This window comes from Egretta garzetta, unplaced genomic scaffold, assembly GCF_000687185.1.
Source record: "Egretta garzetta isolate BGI_Z169 unplaced genomic scaffold, ASM68718v1 scaffold321, whole genome shotgun sequence".
In the NCBI taxonomy this organism is placed as follows: domain Eukaryota; kingdom Metazoa; phylum Chordata; class Aves; order Pelecaniformes; family Ardeidae; genus Egretta; species Egretta garzetta.
In genome coordinates, this window is record NW_009258756.1 from 2,051,760 (window position 1) to 2,068,668 (window position 16,909).

General features: G+C 39.5%; 2 protein-coding genes across 2 annotated transcripts in view; one reads left to right on the forward strand and one right to left on the reverse strand.

The window, feature by feature from the left end:
• GNPTAB (N-acetylglucosamine-1-phosphate transferase subunits alpha and beta) overlaps positions 1 to 13,707 on the reverse strand; it is a 40,810-nt gene extending 27,103 nt beyond the window's left edge. Inside the window, exons 1-7 of the mRNA XM_035888943.1 lie at positions 13,634 to 13,707; positions 12,251 to 12,336; positions 6,496 to 6,615; positions 4,487 to 4,528; positions 3,531 to 3,736; positions 2,780 to 2,844; positions 2,373 to 2,507 (exon numbers count right to left, since the gene is read on the reverse strand). Coding sequence (XP_035744836.1) covers positions 2,373 to 2,507; positions 2,780 to 2,844; positions 3,531 to 3,736; positions 4,487 to 4,528; positions 6,496 to 6,615; positions 12,251 to 12,300 — 618 coding nt within the window. The 5' untranslated portion in view covers positions 12,301 to 12,336; positions 13,634 to 13,707. The remainder of the gene's footprint in view (positions 1 to 2,372; positions 2,508 to 2,779; positions 2,845 to 3,530; positions 3,737 to 4,486; positions 4,529 to 6,495; positions 6,616 to 12,250; positions 12,337 to 13,633) is intronic.
• Positions 13,708 to 15,885: 2,178 nt separating this feature from the next.
• The window catches only part of DRAM1 (DNA damage regulated autophagy modulator 1), a 36,685-nt gene continuing 35,661 nt past the window's right edge, over positions 15,886 to 16,909 (forward strand). Inside the window, exon 1 of the mRNA XM_035888967.1 lies at positions 15,886 to 16,019. Coding sequence (XP_035744860.1) covers positions 15,886 to 16,019 — 134 coding nt within the window. The remainder of the gene's footprint in view (positions 16,020 to 16,909) is intronic.

A 16,909-nucleotide genomic window follows, 5' to 3' on the forward strand; every position in this document is an offset into this window, starting at 1 on the left:
CACGGGATGTTGCTTCCATAAAAACAGACAAGGAGATGGGAGATTTATCTAAGACACCCCAGAGATGCAGCAGAATATGAGAGCTTATATCTATGAAGTTCAACCAGAGAACAAACATTGCCTAGGATGGTACTCCAATACATTCCCAGAGGTGGAAGCAGACAGATTTCTTTTCCACCAAATAATCCCTGAGCTGATAGAGGCAATATTATTTCAGATACGAATTTTGTAATTAATGAGAACACTACAGAAGAACTGCTTCTAGAAAATAACTTTAGGTCAGGAAAACATAAGCTAATAGATTTTAAATTCAAACAGAAAAAGAATAATTAAGGAACATCTTGCTACTAAATTTCTTGAATGCTGAAGGGCAAGTTTAACAAATGAAAAGAGCTGGTAACTGAAGTCAAACGTATTCTGAGCTTTTAGCTCCATTAAGTCAAATGTGTTAAAACTACCAGGAACCTGTAACTTAAGCTGTGGTGAGGAACTAGAAAAGGCTCCAAACCCAAATGAATGAACCTGCACTCAAAGAAGATTCTTCAGATGGCTCAAAGTCAAGAAGCATTCAACCAATGATGTTCCTCATGCAAACTTGAAATGAAGAACATAGCATCTCAGACAGCAAAACTGAAGTACCATCTCCTTGTGGATAACAATCTAATTTCTCTACAGTAGACACCATGTCTCTGAAGTGATTAAGACAAGACCCAAAGCACGTAAAACAAGCAGAGACTGGCAGACTGACCATATGAATATCCACTGCTACTTAACCAATGTGCCACTAAGAAAGAGGAAGGAAGGATGCTTTGGCCACACCAGAGCACATCTGCAATCACTCACCCAAACTAGAGACAGATTCATAATAGCAGGAGACAATTTTTATGAACAGCATGGCAGTGGAAGGACGCAAAGGAGGTTGTTACGTAGAAACGGTGGCAGCACTGCTTATAGTGACCATAATCTAGCACACAGCAAGTCTCTGATGGTCTGCCAGCCTTGGGTTATCTACATGCTATGTATTTTTCACTGTGTAAAAAGTTCGGTGATACCTCATTTAAAATGCTATACAAAATTCCAGTCAATCGTGTTGAAGACAGATGAATCCACAATGGCAGTAGCAGGGAAGGGCTGTCAGAAGGATGAGAGGGATGGAGAGCCATTGCTGTGGGATGAGCATTGCCTGATTAACTTAGTAAAACAAAGACTGGGAAAAGTCATCGACACTCTATGAATACACTAGAGATGCAAACAAAGGCAAAAGAAAAGAGCTCTTTAAGCTTCAGTAACTGTTTAAGAGCTCTCTCTATTAAGCTGCTTAAGAGCATGTGTTTACTTCTGAAGGTTTCTGTCATTAGTGAGACTCTTAAGACAGCCTGCTAACACAAGCCAAGACAAGAAAGAAGAAATTCAGCTTGCATTAAGTTGGAGTGTGACCAGCCTATGAAAGGAGTTATGCAATATCGTTTCTGCAATAGCAGAACACATGATTTGTTAACCCAGCTGGCCAAAAAAAGGACAAGGAAAGGAAGTCATGCTCATTCAAGCACTAAGAACAAGCCATAAATTGAATTAGCACATCCTACAGGTGGGCATCACACTAATGAAGACAGATTACCTATGGATTGACATCCCTTTATCCCTGCTAACTCCTTTTCCTCCACAAACTCCCTGGCCTCAGCCTCTTTCACACCACCAATCACATCTCTCTCCAATACACCGGCGAATGATTTTCACAGACTTTTAAAAAACTTTTATCTATCTGTTAAACCTGGCTGTAACTGGAAAAAGGTGTCCAAATAGCAGGGGAGAACAGAAGGCACGAAACGTTAATGGACAGCAGTCACACAAGTTGTGATCTACTGTTGCCTTACAGGTAGGTAAGTTGAAGTGCAACTTGCTGAAGACCATATAGAGTACTTGGTGGAGAGAAATACAGTGTTCAACTGTGGAACAATCCAGTGCTGTTACCATTAAGATAATTCTCCTAAAAGCAAAGAGGAAAGCAAAAAGCTAAGAAGCTACATAAACAAAATTCTGTCATATTAAACAAGCCAGTGATATAGTATAATTCAGCAAGGCAACAGGCTATAGCAAATGGCTGAGAGAAACTGGTAAGGCTGATACTTTTTAATCCATTGCAGGCTAGCAAATCTAATGCCTAATAACATGCAGTCACAGAATGGACAATTGGTCTTTTGAAGGAAACAATATTTGAGTCACTATTTACTCTCTTCACAACCAAAGAAAACAGTCACACAGAAAAACAGATTATCAGAAACATCCTAAGTTTCCTAGGTGGGTGAGATCCCATATGCGAACCATTCCAAAAAGCCAATACAACTAAGTTACTCTTTTCTCCAGACCCTTACCAGTTTTACTTTAGAGGCCAGGCTCTCCGGTAGTTTTGTTCGTAGCTGATTTGTTTCTTTGAATGTAGCTGGAAACCCACTAAGGAAGGCCAAATCTTGCATTAATACTAGACCTGGAACCTCTTTGTCTGTAGTCTAAAAACAAGAAAACAAGGTATAAAGACTGTTTTAAACTTACAGTAGTTCACATTAAATCTGTCACCTGATGAAGGATTTGACAGATAAATAGTATAATATTTTGTCACTTAACCCAAACTTCAAAATTGAAATAAGGATTATTTTAAAAGCTTTCACTTCTTACTGCACATGAGTTATGGAAAGAGAATAGTGCAGAAACACTTTCTAAAAAAATGTACAAAAAATTTAACATATACAAAAGCTAATCAACAGATTTTAGAAGTACATACCAAGTAACCCCTCCATACTATCTGTTTGCTGTTGTCTTTTAACATTCCAGAATGGGCAGCTTCAACTAGAACACATAAAATGCATTGCAAATCAAAAACTGAAAGTCACTTCTTTTGTACGTTCTAGTAACTAAGATATGCTTTTGCAAATTAAAAAGATTTTGATATTTATGGTGTGAGGAGTTGTCTGGTAACTAATTCTTGATGGTAAAATAAACACTAGTGGTTGGGCTAGTGGGTGGTAGTGGTCAGGCACTACACATTAAACAAAATACGAAGCTCATACCTGCCCTAAGATCTGACTTCTATATGCTGAACACATGGATAATTTTGTTTTAAGGTATGCAATCCTTTGAGCAAGGGCAGAACTTATTGCACAATATTAAAAATACACTTCACAGCAATTAAAAGGGGATTTCCAAAACTAATCTTACTCAGTATAAACCTCAGTCTTCTGTGATTATCAGTGCAACACAGATATTCAGACATCAAGCCTGTTTTGCAATAGTCTTTTAAAGCATACAACTCCAATCATCTGTAATCAGTTGTCTGGGAGGTAAGCAAACAGTATCATTAATGTCATCATTTAGACGAAGAGACCGAGGGCAAGAGACGCTGAATGACTTGCTAAAGTCAAACAGAAAATTAGTGGCAGAGTCATTATTGGAGGAAAACCCAAACAGAATTCACAGCAGTTTACTAAAAAGCTTCCTCTAGAAAACTGGCTGGAATCTGACAAATAGGTTCTTACCATCCTTAGGGCTATCAAAAACAATTACTGTCACATTCGTAGAAGGATTTTTTGGTTTTGCTACAAAGAACATATTGTTAGCAGCTTGCAAAGCAGGATGAATGGACAGCAGGTCTTTCAGGGTGACGTTGGTAGGCAGCGCAGGATCCAAGACAAGCATCGGCACTTTGATGCAGTGTGTCAGCAAACACTCCAGTTGCTTCTCACTACAGCAAAATACCAAAGGTATATTTTTAACACTAGTAGAAAATTTAAGACAAAAATCAGTGTTAGATGCAGCAGGAGATGTTTTTGTAAAATCTAATCAATTATTTCTAACATCTGCTGGGGCAGGGGGAAATTACTAGGAGCGTGCTTATTTTGCTGCAGAAGGTGAATATCGGACTGTTACAGTTTATTTCATTCCCTAACTGTTTTTCCAAAAGTTTCCAAGATTTCAAAGTTTCCGACGGAGCAGACCTGATAAAGATCTCTAAGCAGCAGACAATCAAGCCAAATGAAGAATGGGGCAGACCAGGCCCTGCCGCTTGCTGGCAGCTGAGGCACAGGAGGCTTGGACCCTCCGTAGACCATTACTTGCAGTGCCATGTATACAAACGGCAGGTGAAAGCAACGTTGGAAAAAATTTCATGCTTTTGAATTATAGAACTCCAGGTATATATGCATTAAAAATCCAGACTCAGAATAGGAACCGTGCCTAACCAGTGACAAAGATATGCTTTCTGAACTTCAGAAATTGTCATATTTTAAGAAGCTCATTCATATATATCACAATAACATTACTTTTATTCAACATATATATTATCATGCTGTCAACTTTCCTTGAAGTGACATAGAAGAAAAGCATACACATGCTACAGAAAACCAAACAACCTCCCCAACCAGCATCTGCTTTCAGCTAACAATGAGGAGGATCTAATTTATTCCAATTTATGCCCAAAACCACAAACACTCACCTCTTCTTTGTTGGTTCTGTTGCATTCTTTCCAAGGATTTCCCTATTACAAAATTAAAACAACTATATTAAATTACACTAAGTTGACAATAAGGAATTTAGTGTAACTTCAGATTGTTAATTGAGTCAGGGACACGTTGTGAAAGCACCGATAACCCAGTTATAAAACTGCCAAGGCCTTGCCATTGGCCTTGCCAAGGCGAGCACAGGCTGACACATGTGCCCCTCACTGCTCACCCTTGTGCAGTGTAACTCAAAAATTCTTGGTTGTGCTGACAGCTGTGGCATCAGGACTCTTTTTGCTAACAGGATTTTCAAGGCTTGTTATTAGATTACTTAACAAAACTGATGATGATATGAAAAACACTGGTAAGAAACCAGGATGAAGTGACCTGAAACTAGGTTGACTTGATTGTTTTGCCTAACATACATATTCTGATAAGGTCTATCATGCATTTGCCAGGTGCTCATAGAAGCTAATGAGGATTAATGCAAAGGTAGAGCAGTGTTGATGCTAAATAATAATCATAACAACATCAGAAGGGCACCCTTCTACACACACCAACAGAAAGAGAACCACCACCCACCCAGCTACTCTCTCCCACTGAATGACAAAGCACCTGGACCACAACTAGCTCATTCAGGCCTATCAACAAGTTACAACTTCACTAAGCTTTGATATGCAGTACAAAATATACACTCACTAGCAGAGATTTATAGCAACCTTGCCTTTGTCTTCCGCAGTTATCTTGATCCCATGGAACAGCTCTTTTTGTAACACTGCTAACTGATTTCAAAGTACATGAAAAAAGTTATCTACAAGGGAGAGAACCAGATGCTCCTGTAGATAACTAACGTGCGAGTCTTACTCATAAGCTGGATATCAACTTTCCAAATCAGCATTATGGAAAAAAAAAACAAACAGTATGTGTTTTTCCCTTTGTAAAATGGGAATCACAGCATGAGTAATGACAAAGCTAAAACCACCAACAATTTCTACATGAACTGCTAGGAAAATATTAGTATAAATTTGAAAGCTTTGCAGAGCAGAGACCATGTCTGTGTTTAAAATGTTTAAACTCAATGGATTTAAAGTTATACTAATACTTTTAATTGTTTAGGTAGCAAAACAAAGATCCAGAATTTTACTGTGATCACATTGTCAGTGGTACCTAAACTGCAAGTCATAACATGCGAAAAATCAGATCAATCCACTCACTTGTGGATTTCAGATTATTCTGAATTAAACTATTACGACCCTTAAAATACAGGCTACTTCTTCCATTTAGCGCATTTTCTGGCCAAAACAGATCACATGACCACAGAGTTGCTTATTAAGAACTAAACTGATGGTTGCAAGACACAACCCAAGGTATCTGCAGCAGCCTGTGTTTCAAGCCTTAGATCAGTAATTTTGCAGAACAGTATAGCACAGTCTATAACACCAAATGCAGCAATACATGTCTTTCCCTCCTTAGTTAGAAGGCTGACTCAGACCTTTGTAACGTGAATAAATTGGTCTTCCTCTTTTTCAGTTTCAGTGTTTGGGAGACTACAAATCTAACTTTAAAAAGAAGCCTTTAAGAAACATGTGTAAGATTTTATTAAGCTCATTATAAAAAGAACTACTGGGGAGAGGGGGGAATGAGGAAGAAGGGGCTGAAGAAAATTTATACATTTGAGATGTATTATTATTTACAAACTAAGTTATAGAAATCAATACAAAATGACATACACAAAGCACAGTTTTCTGCATGGCATTTTACAAATTCAAAACACAACAGCCTTAATTACTTTAAATTATTATGCTTTGTATCTTAAACAGTTTTCTGACTATACAGTACTTCACAGCTAAACGTAGAACTGAAACAAGTTTTGAGAATAATCAAATGAAGAAGTGCGACACTTTGAATTTTCACATTGAGTAACATGGGAGAAAAAACAGAGAGGGCTAGTACTGCATTAGATTACTGCTGTCAGTTAAAGGGAAAAAATACATAAGATTATTACCTCATTATTTTCTGTTCTTCCTCCATCTGTTCTCTGACCTGCTGCAATTCTTTGATCAGTTCAACATCTGTGCCGTTCACCCAGGTGTATACCACATCAATTGGCATGGGTAAGCAAAGCCTACATAATTAAAATGAAAACTACATGAGCTGTTTAATATTGCATTACAAGTGTTTGTGGCATCCTACGATAGCAGTTTCGGTCTAACAACAGAAGTACTTGGTGTCTGGGCTGCAAACAAGACAAAGCAAAAAGCTTCACTTTAGCTATATATATCATCTCTTAATTATACACAAGCCTTTGACAAAACAGCACAGACAAAACCAAGAAGTACATGAAGTGGCTGTAACAGTTCAGTAACTAAATGAAATCTGAACTTTATGCTCTAAATTTCACTGACATTAACCTATAACCCAAGTCCTCTGAACCCATAAAATATTTCACAGATTAGTACCAGCATCCAGGCACATCCTTAATTCACCAAGTACATTAGACAGGACAGCACGAAGTACAAATACTTAAATGATACTTGCTGTTATTTAATTGCACAGAGCCAGTAAGATCTCAGCAAGACCAGGTCTCTATCCTAGGAATGCCTCTTATATATTAATAACAGGGCATTTCATAAACCAACAACCTCAGTAAGGTGCATGAATTCAGACTCTAGACACAGCAGCCAAATTCTTTCTTGACACCACTTAGTATCCTGGAGCTGTTTCTGGACAGTTACAGATTTCTTGGCACACCTAAAGCAGAAGAAAAGAAATCTTTTTTTTTTTACCTGTTTATGATAATCTCCTCACCAAGGCCCACAGCTTTGTTTAGCAGGTACTCCAGGCTGCTGCCATAGGTGAACTCCTCAGTCCCAGACAGCAGGAGGATGCACCAACTATAATTTTCAAAAGTTCCAGTGGTAAGCTATTCAATACCTTCCTAAACTGTAGGTGGCCTAGCAAACATTGAGCACTTCTCCAGTGCTAAGATCCATGGGGTCACACAATGAGGTTTCCAAGGACAGGTGTGCTCTCCCCACGCACTGCGTCCTTCAAAAAGCATTCAGAGACAGTTTATAGGCAAGTATCTCCTCCACCTTCCCTTGCACGGTATGACATGCAGACAACTTCCACCCAGCTTCATTTTCTACTGGCTGAGATTCAATAACTGAAGCACAAAATTTGGTAAAGGGGCAGCCAGCAGCTGGTCACAGGACAAGAGACGGGAACATTTTGTACTCAATTCATCACTGTTCCTAACTAAGCTACGACACTTAAGAGGATAACGGTGGGTCAGCTGGAACATCGAAGCAGCAGCGCTGCCTTCCCTAAGCAGCACCACCCAGGAAGCCTCTCTCCCCTCTGACACACAACACTCTGCAGGAGGCTACCTTCTCAACTAGCAAGAGAAGTCAATTTACTAAATACAACTACCTTTCTAATCAGTTATTCCACCTCTTTCTCAGATGACAACACTAGCTTCTGTGTCATTAACAGGTGCAAGTCAAGGCATGTTTTGAATTAAAAAGTCTTCCACCGGAGTGGAAATTCAATGGCAGGAGCTCTTCCAGCTCTTCTACATTTGTTGTGATCAGTTAAATTATCAGATTGACAGTCCCTTAAATGCTACAGCTAGGACAAGAATGGTTTGGGTGGAAGCACCTGACTCAAGTCAGCTGATTTCAAAAAAGCCCAACCCTCAGTCTTCCAGGCAAAGTGCAGAGTTTATTTACCCAGGCTTCATTGAAGAACATGAAATGTAAAAAAAAGCCTCAACTCCAACTCTTTCTAGGGTATGATGCAATTCTGACTTCTGTGAAGCCTCTCCTCAATTTACCAGTTGCTAGAAGTGTGTTTCTATGCAATAGCACATATAACTATGTAATTTGCTACACTTAATTTTTACCATTGCAACAATGTCACATATAGCCAAATGCTAATAAACCCCACAGAAGAAAGGCCTTTTTGGTCCAATGCAGGTGTGTCAACTCTGAATTAACCCTGGCATTGGCAAGCTCATTCATCATTACCAGTGGCAATGGAGACTGGTAAAATAGGCTATCAAAGCAAGTGAACTGTTTGCAGATCCACTAGTCTGCTTAAAATTTATCCAAATACTCAGATAAATTTTCTTAATGCATTTTTACAGCATACATTCATTGCTTGAGAAAGTAGTGGTTATCAAACATAATAATAAAAAAATAGATATCATACACATATTAATTTGTTGCTCCCAATCAGGATCAGTAACACTTAAGATTTCACCTTCTTGGTCTTTGCCAAAGCTTTCTGATTGGTTTCATGGCTTCTTAAAAAGTACTGAGAATTTATATTTTGAAAAGTATGTAGTGGCATTTTGCTTTAAAATTAAAAAGGAACAAGAAAGCCACTTCTGCATTATCCTTCTCAAATACTGTTTTTAATATGCAGAGTCTTTTGCGAATTGTTCAAGGTCAGAAAAGATGAAAACCTTTCTCCTTCAAATTCTGTAGCTGTTTCTCCTTCACGTGGATTTATGCATTTGGTCTTCATCACAAATACCAGTCTGGCAAGCGGATTAAGCCCAAGATGAGCTGCCTAAATGGAAATTATGTAACACCTTTCTGCAGAAAATCATCAACTTTCCTATTTTCTACTGATTATTAAAATCAGCAAACATGGACTTCGGAAACTTCCTTGGAGACTCCCAGACAATTAAGGCGGCTTGTTTTGCATACTCCATTCTCCTCTTTCAAAAAACATACACATTTTTTACTTGCAAACCTAAAAACATCTGTAGGATTCTGTTTGAAGACAAAGCCAAAGCCACCAGCTCTCCCAGACAGGACAGGAGACCCATCACATGCTGCCTCTTCTATGCACCTACCGGGAAGCATTTTCCATACCCGTGATGTTTGTTCACATATGAGAGCTGTGCTCACAGCTGAGATCGCAGCTGGAAGACAAAGCCTCATTGTCTCTGCGTCACATTTGCTGAAGCCTCTGGATCTCTCCCAAGCTACTGTACGGTGATCTCCAACCTTGCTGAGCCTCTTTATGAACGAGTGTAAGTCTGTTATGCCCTTAAGCTCCGCACTGGAAACCTCCCAGCCCTCCTGCCTGTTACATCTCCTGTAATTGCCCACCAACAGCAACTCAACTGTTCCATTGCTATTCCCGCTCCAGTACCTCTTGGCTCCCTAATCTGTGCATCTTTTCCTCTCTCCAGCCTCACTCTGCTCAACAATTAATGTCTCTCTAGACACTGATGGCTCTCACTTGCTGTACCACACTGAAATCAGTTTGTACATTTTAAAACCTGAGGATTGTTCCTTCACATTTTTTTTCCATATATATTTTGGAATTTTAAATATGATTTGGCCATGTCCTGGCAAAATTACACTTCCACATCTGCCAAAATGCAGAATTTTCTGGTGGAGAAAATTTAAAATAGAGTTCCCATCCAAGACTCTCATTCATGCAACTCTATTATTTAGTTTCCTTCTCTCCCTTTTATTGACATACCAAAACTAGCTAAGTCTTCAAAAATGGGAAGAGGTGGCTTGGTAAAAAGCCCTGGAATTTCTACTCCACTGTCTCTAGCTGCATAAAAGCCTGGGCAATGTAAGTAGGAAGTTTAGCAGCTGATGTGACTACCCAGGAAGTGCAACAGCTGGGATGCCAAAGGACATGCAACAGGAGAGAAAAGCAAACCAAAGCAATCATTAAACTTGAAGGCAAAACAAGCAGTCTTCCTTGGTCTGGCAGAGAACAGTGTTCAATAGGTCTAACTAACGATGCTAGCAACATCACTGTTTTTATATTACTCAGGAAGAAGAGCTTTTTGAGCTTACCATAATGATCTTGCCCACACGCACAAGTTTGTCTACATTTTACACTGCGATTTTCTTTACAAAAATTTACAACACAACTGTTTGACAAGAACAGAGGTGTTTTCCTGCAAAGCTCCTAGAAGAAAACACTACTTTAATCCAGTTGAAGGTCCATTAATATTTCTTAAAGGCCATGCAGGTTTTACTTTCCACTAAGCAGTGGATCTGCTTAATTTCCAAACCAACAAGCTCCTGCTCTCCAATTCTGAATATTTTTCTCTAACACTAGAACAAGAACTGGTTAAAATCTATGGATAAGCTAGGATCAAAATTGGAAGTTCCCAATCTTCAGTTTATGTAAAAACCATGTGACACCCTACACACTGCATTGATATCAGCCTTAAAAACTGCATCAAACCACACTACAGTGCATACTGAAAGAAGGGATCCATTACTGCATTTGTGAAGTTCGATAATAAAAACAAACACCTGAGAAGGGACTTCTAAAAGTTAATGGATTAGAAATATGTCTCTGCAAAGACTTTTTGTTGGTATGAATTTTTATAGGAAGTTGGTATCTGCACACAAATATCACAACAAACCTCCCTGTCAGGCCTGACGTAAGAGTATTAAAGGCATACAGGTGAACTGGAATAACTTAAGCACCCATCATGAAAACCTTAAGCTTTTGCTCAGGCAGGCAAGAGTTCCTCTCCAGGAACTGGACTTTTTTCTCACAGTTCACAGAAAGCAACACTAGCTAAGGAGTGCTTTAAACAACCAAAATCAAGTAAGAAAACACAATGCAAAAATGGGAGCTGGCTATACCTACATCACAATAGTAAGATTTGCGATTTTGTTTTGGACAAACTCAACCATTTTATAAAAGCGCTGTACTTAATTATCACAAAGTCAGGCATCTGAGTACTGACAGCAACAAGCTACCATGCTTTCACTTCAGCACTGCAGAAACATGTAAATATTAAGCTAATCAAACATATGAGCTGTATCACTCTGCTTTCATCTGTCATCCTTTGGAAAATGGGGGAGGGGAGTAAAGAGATGAGACTGTAAGAGTGTGTAGGATTTACCGACACCATGCAATGTACTTTTACAGAGTTATCTCACACCAGCTAAAACATGAGAGACTGATCTGATCATTTCTACTGTCCCGTGATTCAACAAACCTCAAGGCAGATTAAGCATCTGCTTTCAGTCATTTGTTTTTGGTTTCCCCCCCCCCCCCAGCGGAGTGTATCAACACTTAAGAGTCAGATGGTATCTCCTTAGCAGCTTCTTCCACCTACCAATTCACAGTCCACTGACTTCCTGAGCAACAGACCCCACCACTATGCAGACACGAACGATGAAACCACAAGAAGTCATGTAGCAGTTAACACAACTGGAAAAAATGACCCATAAGACTTGGTTTCCAACTTGCTGTGACTGACTTCTCCCACGTACCCAGCTCTAAAAAGATGCTTCTTACCAGCTTTGTGACTTCTCTACTAAATAATGTCCCTCACGAGATGTCACAGAAAATGTAAGGTAAATGAAAAATAACTTTTTCAAAACACTGAAAGTTGGAATTTTAAGCACAAAGAAATAGTACTTACATTTTCCTATCTTAATATGGAACATATGTCCTCCCTTTGCTGTTAACATTATCACCACTTTGATGTTTCATTAGAGACTGGATGAATTAAATGCATCTAAAATGTAAACTCTGTTATACAATTAGAACTTCCAAACGCCAAACATCTTCCAAGCTGGGCTATTAAACACTAACTCACAATTTTAAAGCCACTAAGTTTAAAATTTGCTGCAGCCCATACAATAAGGTGGTGGTCCTCAACAGTACACTACTTCCTCTAGAATATATGATTTAAATATTTGAAAATTCATTGAACAGTAAAATGTGCAATACTGTCAACTGCAAGTAAAGCTCACCGATTCTGAAATGATTTGCCAGCAACGTTGTCTCTGTAGGAATCAAACATAACATGATACTGGTCTCTACTCCACTCCAAGACAACCTGCAAAGAGAAAAAAAACCTACTTGATATCCCATCTTCGAAAATTATACACTTAAATGTCTCCTTTTGAAATGTTTAATCACAATCAATTTGATTCAAATTGATCTACACATTAACGCGCAACCGACCAGAACTGAACACAAACTAAGTTATCACACAGCCCGCAATCAGACCCAGAACTTAGAGCACACTTGATTTAAACAAGCTTTGTTTTCTCCCTGCAAGAAAGGATTTCATGTTTTACAGACACACTTTCTAAGCTACTACTCATTTAGGTTACCTCCCCCTTGTCTCTTAGCCTTTGAAACTTCAGCAATGTTTTCTCAACAAATATACTTCAGTGAGAGCAGGACACCGCCCCTCACAATTTTCCTTGTCTCCCTTTCTATTCTCATACAGGACATACTGAAGTATACACACCTCTGAAACCTGAGCTTTGCAAACCCAAAGCCAGGTCAGGGCATCTAAAATTATGCAAATTAACCTGGCCATAAACTTAAAACACAATAGCTCTTTCCCAATACAGGTGACGCCTTACATTGCAGCCAGACTAACCCGACAGCAAAGTATTTCTGCAGGCTGCAGCCTCTCGTCCATCCCCCTGCATTTCTGCCACCCCCCTTTAGCTTGACACGAGTTTACCCAACGTTCAGCGAGCCAAGTCACGGAGCTAAACCAACAGAAAGATGAACCTTCAAAAACCAGAGCACTTTATCTTCCTCTGCTTGGTTGTTGGCGCAGATGAGAAATGGTGGGAACACACAGCTGAAGGCAGGGCTGTCTTCCCCACCTTCACCCAGCCACCAAGGTTGCTCGGCTAAAACGCTGAGCTGCACCCAGCTTAAATGCCCTCTGCCAGCCATCCCCATTCCCAGGCATATTCATAAATTAGCTATATGGGAAACCAATCCCAAGCTGATTCTTACTTTGGAAAGCTGCAAATTTACGTTCTGTTTCTATATTTAAATGTACAGAAACACACACACACTGAACAAAGGCACATAGTTCCATTTCCACTACCAACACAGTACCCAATACCATGGTTCTAAACAGAAAAAAAAAAAACAAACCAGACTTTTCAATGCTAAAAAGCCTTAAGAAGCCTTGATATAGCAAAAAAAAGTGTAAGTAATTTGAGATCAAAAAAATATAAAACATTTAGGTTCTACTCCGAGATAAACTTGCTATCATCGCAAAAGATGTCCAACCTTAAAAACTGCAGTGGCATCTTGTGCTGCTTTAGAGATGAAGTGAGATAAACTTGCTATGATATCTTTTACTGCAAAAGATGTCCAACCTTAAAAATTGCAGTGGCATCTTGTGCTGCTTTAGAGATGAAGGAGTAGTGGCTTGTTTTACCTGGAGAAGTATGTGTTTATATGTACCAGAGAGGAAAAAAAAAAAATACCAGTAAAGGATAGTACTTCACTCTTCCTTGGTTTAAATTTTACTATTGCTTATTTCTTGCATTACAGGAACTATGAAATGTACCATTTCTCTAAGTTAGCATTCAAGACCATAACATAAAAGATTAATTCCCTCCCTTTTAAGAAGATACACATCTCTGTACCCTCATGCCCAATAAAGCTAATTAACGCCTTCTAGAGAGCAGGGAAGCCCCATCACAGGGTTGGGCGACAAGCGCACACACAGACACATAATTCCTGCCAAAGCTGCGCATGGTCTCTTTGCAACCAAGATCACATCTGTACAAGTTCATTCCCCTTACACAAAGGGCACATGATTTCCCCGGTGAGCATAAAATCTCCTCCCTTAAGTACTACAGTCAGGAAGCATCTTAAAAACAACTACTACACTTTTTCATGCACAAGTCATTAAGTCCTTCTGCTAAATACACAGGTTTAACACAGCACACACTAAAAGGCAGCCGCACAGAAACATTTGCTAATGCTAATGATGAATTGACACACACACTGGATCTACTTCTAGAAGAAATACAGAACTGTCTGAGTAAGAACGTAGTTTATTATATGAATAACACGGCTCTCCAGAACAAAAACGTTAGCGCTTCACGCATTTGCTTTTTGCCTTGGTGCCGCTATGACCAAAAAGACCCAGGACAGCTCTCTTTAGAAACACATTTAGGAAAAAAGTTAAGCTCTTCCCATCTGATACATCTTTTTTCCTGTAACTGTTTCCTCCTGTCACATTGTTTATGTTGCAATGAGGCCTGGAGGCCGCTTTGCTTCAGCTTTACATACTGGTATTTATAAAACCACTACAGGAATAACATTTAAAAAAGGGAGACACACCCTCTTTTAGGAGACACTGTATCTGACAGGTGATAACAGTGGCTCTGGCATGTTCCAGTCACAAAACGTTTTACAAAACTGAGCGACCTACTGGAAGGATGGCCAAGAAGGATTTACAACCAAACTGTCCTAAAATTCAAAGCTCATCTCACGACTAGGTTACAGCACTGGCTTAGAAGTGGCTACCCTTTATGTTTTTGCAGAAACACTCCTGAATCATGCTTAATGCAATGTTGTTTCATTGAGGTTGAGTTTTTTCTTGAAATCAAGCTCATTTTTACCTCGAGGCTGCGAGGACATCATTACCAACCTCAAATTATTTGCCCTCGCCATCCATTTTTATGCCAGCATTAATACTGATATTAGCATGAATCTAAGCAAGCAGATCTAATTTTTGCCTGCTAGGATAAAAAAGCTGCTCCAGGGGGTGGGGGCAAAGCAGAACTGCAAACGCTGCTCAGATGCCAGGGTCTGTCTGATAAAAAGCAGCGCGAGGCAACGCTTATCGCCTGACAGTTTCCCACAGATGGTTAAAAATGGTTGACCTGATAACTGCTAGAAAGATTTCTGGTTTCGTTTCCAAAACACCTTTCTTATTTTTATTAGTTGCTACCTTGTGGACGCTGTACTGAGGCGAAGTGTTTTCCGTTCCCGCTACAGTTGTCAGAAGAGTTCTAACAATGTTCTTACAAGCCTCGTCTCTCCTAAATCCTTAAAACTATCGTTTACCAAAACACACCACTTTAAATCATAAAAGTAAAGAGCAAAATGCATGCAAACATCTCTTACCATGCTCATTTACCATCATTGCAGAAAAAAAAAAAAAAAAGGAAAAAAAAAAAAAAGAGGTTTTTTTTTCCTCTATTTCTGTATGGTCACTCCATAAAGGGTGGGGGTTTTGTTTGGGATTTTTTTAAACGTTTCTGGTCACTTCTCTTTTTTTCTTAACATATAATTTTGAAAGTTTACTCCTGCATGAATCTGCCTGTTCTTTGCTCATTGTCGAAATAGTAGTTAAGCTTTCCAAATAGCTCTAAAAGGGCTGGAAACTTAATAGCAAACTAAGATTTGGTAGGAAAATAGTTCTGAGCAGTGATTTCGCCTGATTCTCAGTGAAATCAGCCATAACCTGGACAACTCCTGATGTGTTTTAAAAAGCCTGCAAAGTTCTAAGGAATCCTGAAGTTGGGTTTAAGACCCCATTCTGAAGAAAGGCAAGAGCATATTCAAGAGTTTCAGCGCACCAAGGGGTGTACACAAATCCAAGTTGACAATCATGCGCAAGCAGGTGGCTAAAAGTACTACAGAATTAATTAATTCGCTGATGGCTATCAAGCGTTTCAGGAACCTGTCAACACTGCAAGACAGCAGGGATGACATACTTCATGCAAAGAGGTACAGCTACACAAAGTAAGTTCTGACTGTGCTACACTCGGGAGTTTCAGATAACTTCTGAACAGGCCCTTCATTTTTCGGTATCTGAAAGCATCCATCAAAATAAAACAGGGAAGAGAAAAAAAGAAGGAAAAAAGAAAAAGAAAAAAAAAAAAACTAGACTTGAGAAATTCAGGAATCAGGAAACACCAGTCTACTTGCATTTAACATTGCCATCCTTTCACACCTGCAAAAATACTTTCTTTAGTTCCCTGAATACTTACTATCTTCTCAAATGCTACACTGAAGCAGGACTATTTTCTTCCCCTCCAGATTCTTTCACTGATGACTTGCAAAATAGATAGGGTAATACGAAACGCAACTTTAAAATGTACTGTATGCCCGTATAAAAATTGTACCTAGGAAAAGTAGAAGTTATATTGCATCATTTACAAAATAACAGGCAAAGTGCAATAAGCAGCGAGCAATGCAATACAGGCTGTACCGAGCTGCAGGCAGATTGGAGAGGCGGCATTTAACTCCTTAAACTCTGGAAGGGAGAAAGATTCTGTCACTCCCGGTTGCCATTTGAAGGTTACATTCACCACAGGCTTTAGACGAGTCAAATTAAAAGAAAAAAAATAAACAAACAAACAAACAAGCCCCCTTCCCCCCCCAAAACCAACACAGCACTAATAAATCACCTGGTAAGTGAAGTGGAAAGAATTGCCCAAGACAAGAAAACACGAGCTCCTGCTGCATGCGGATTTTAACCAGCTCTCCTCCGCCTGGGCCCACCGAGGCTGTCCCAAGCCACCTAACCACCCCCACCCCCCCGGGGCGAGGGTAGGGGGTACTTTTCACGCTTGCGTCACGCCCGGTGCTGGCACGAGGGCGCCGTTACGCCCCGCGGGCGGCAGCGGCGG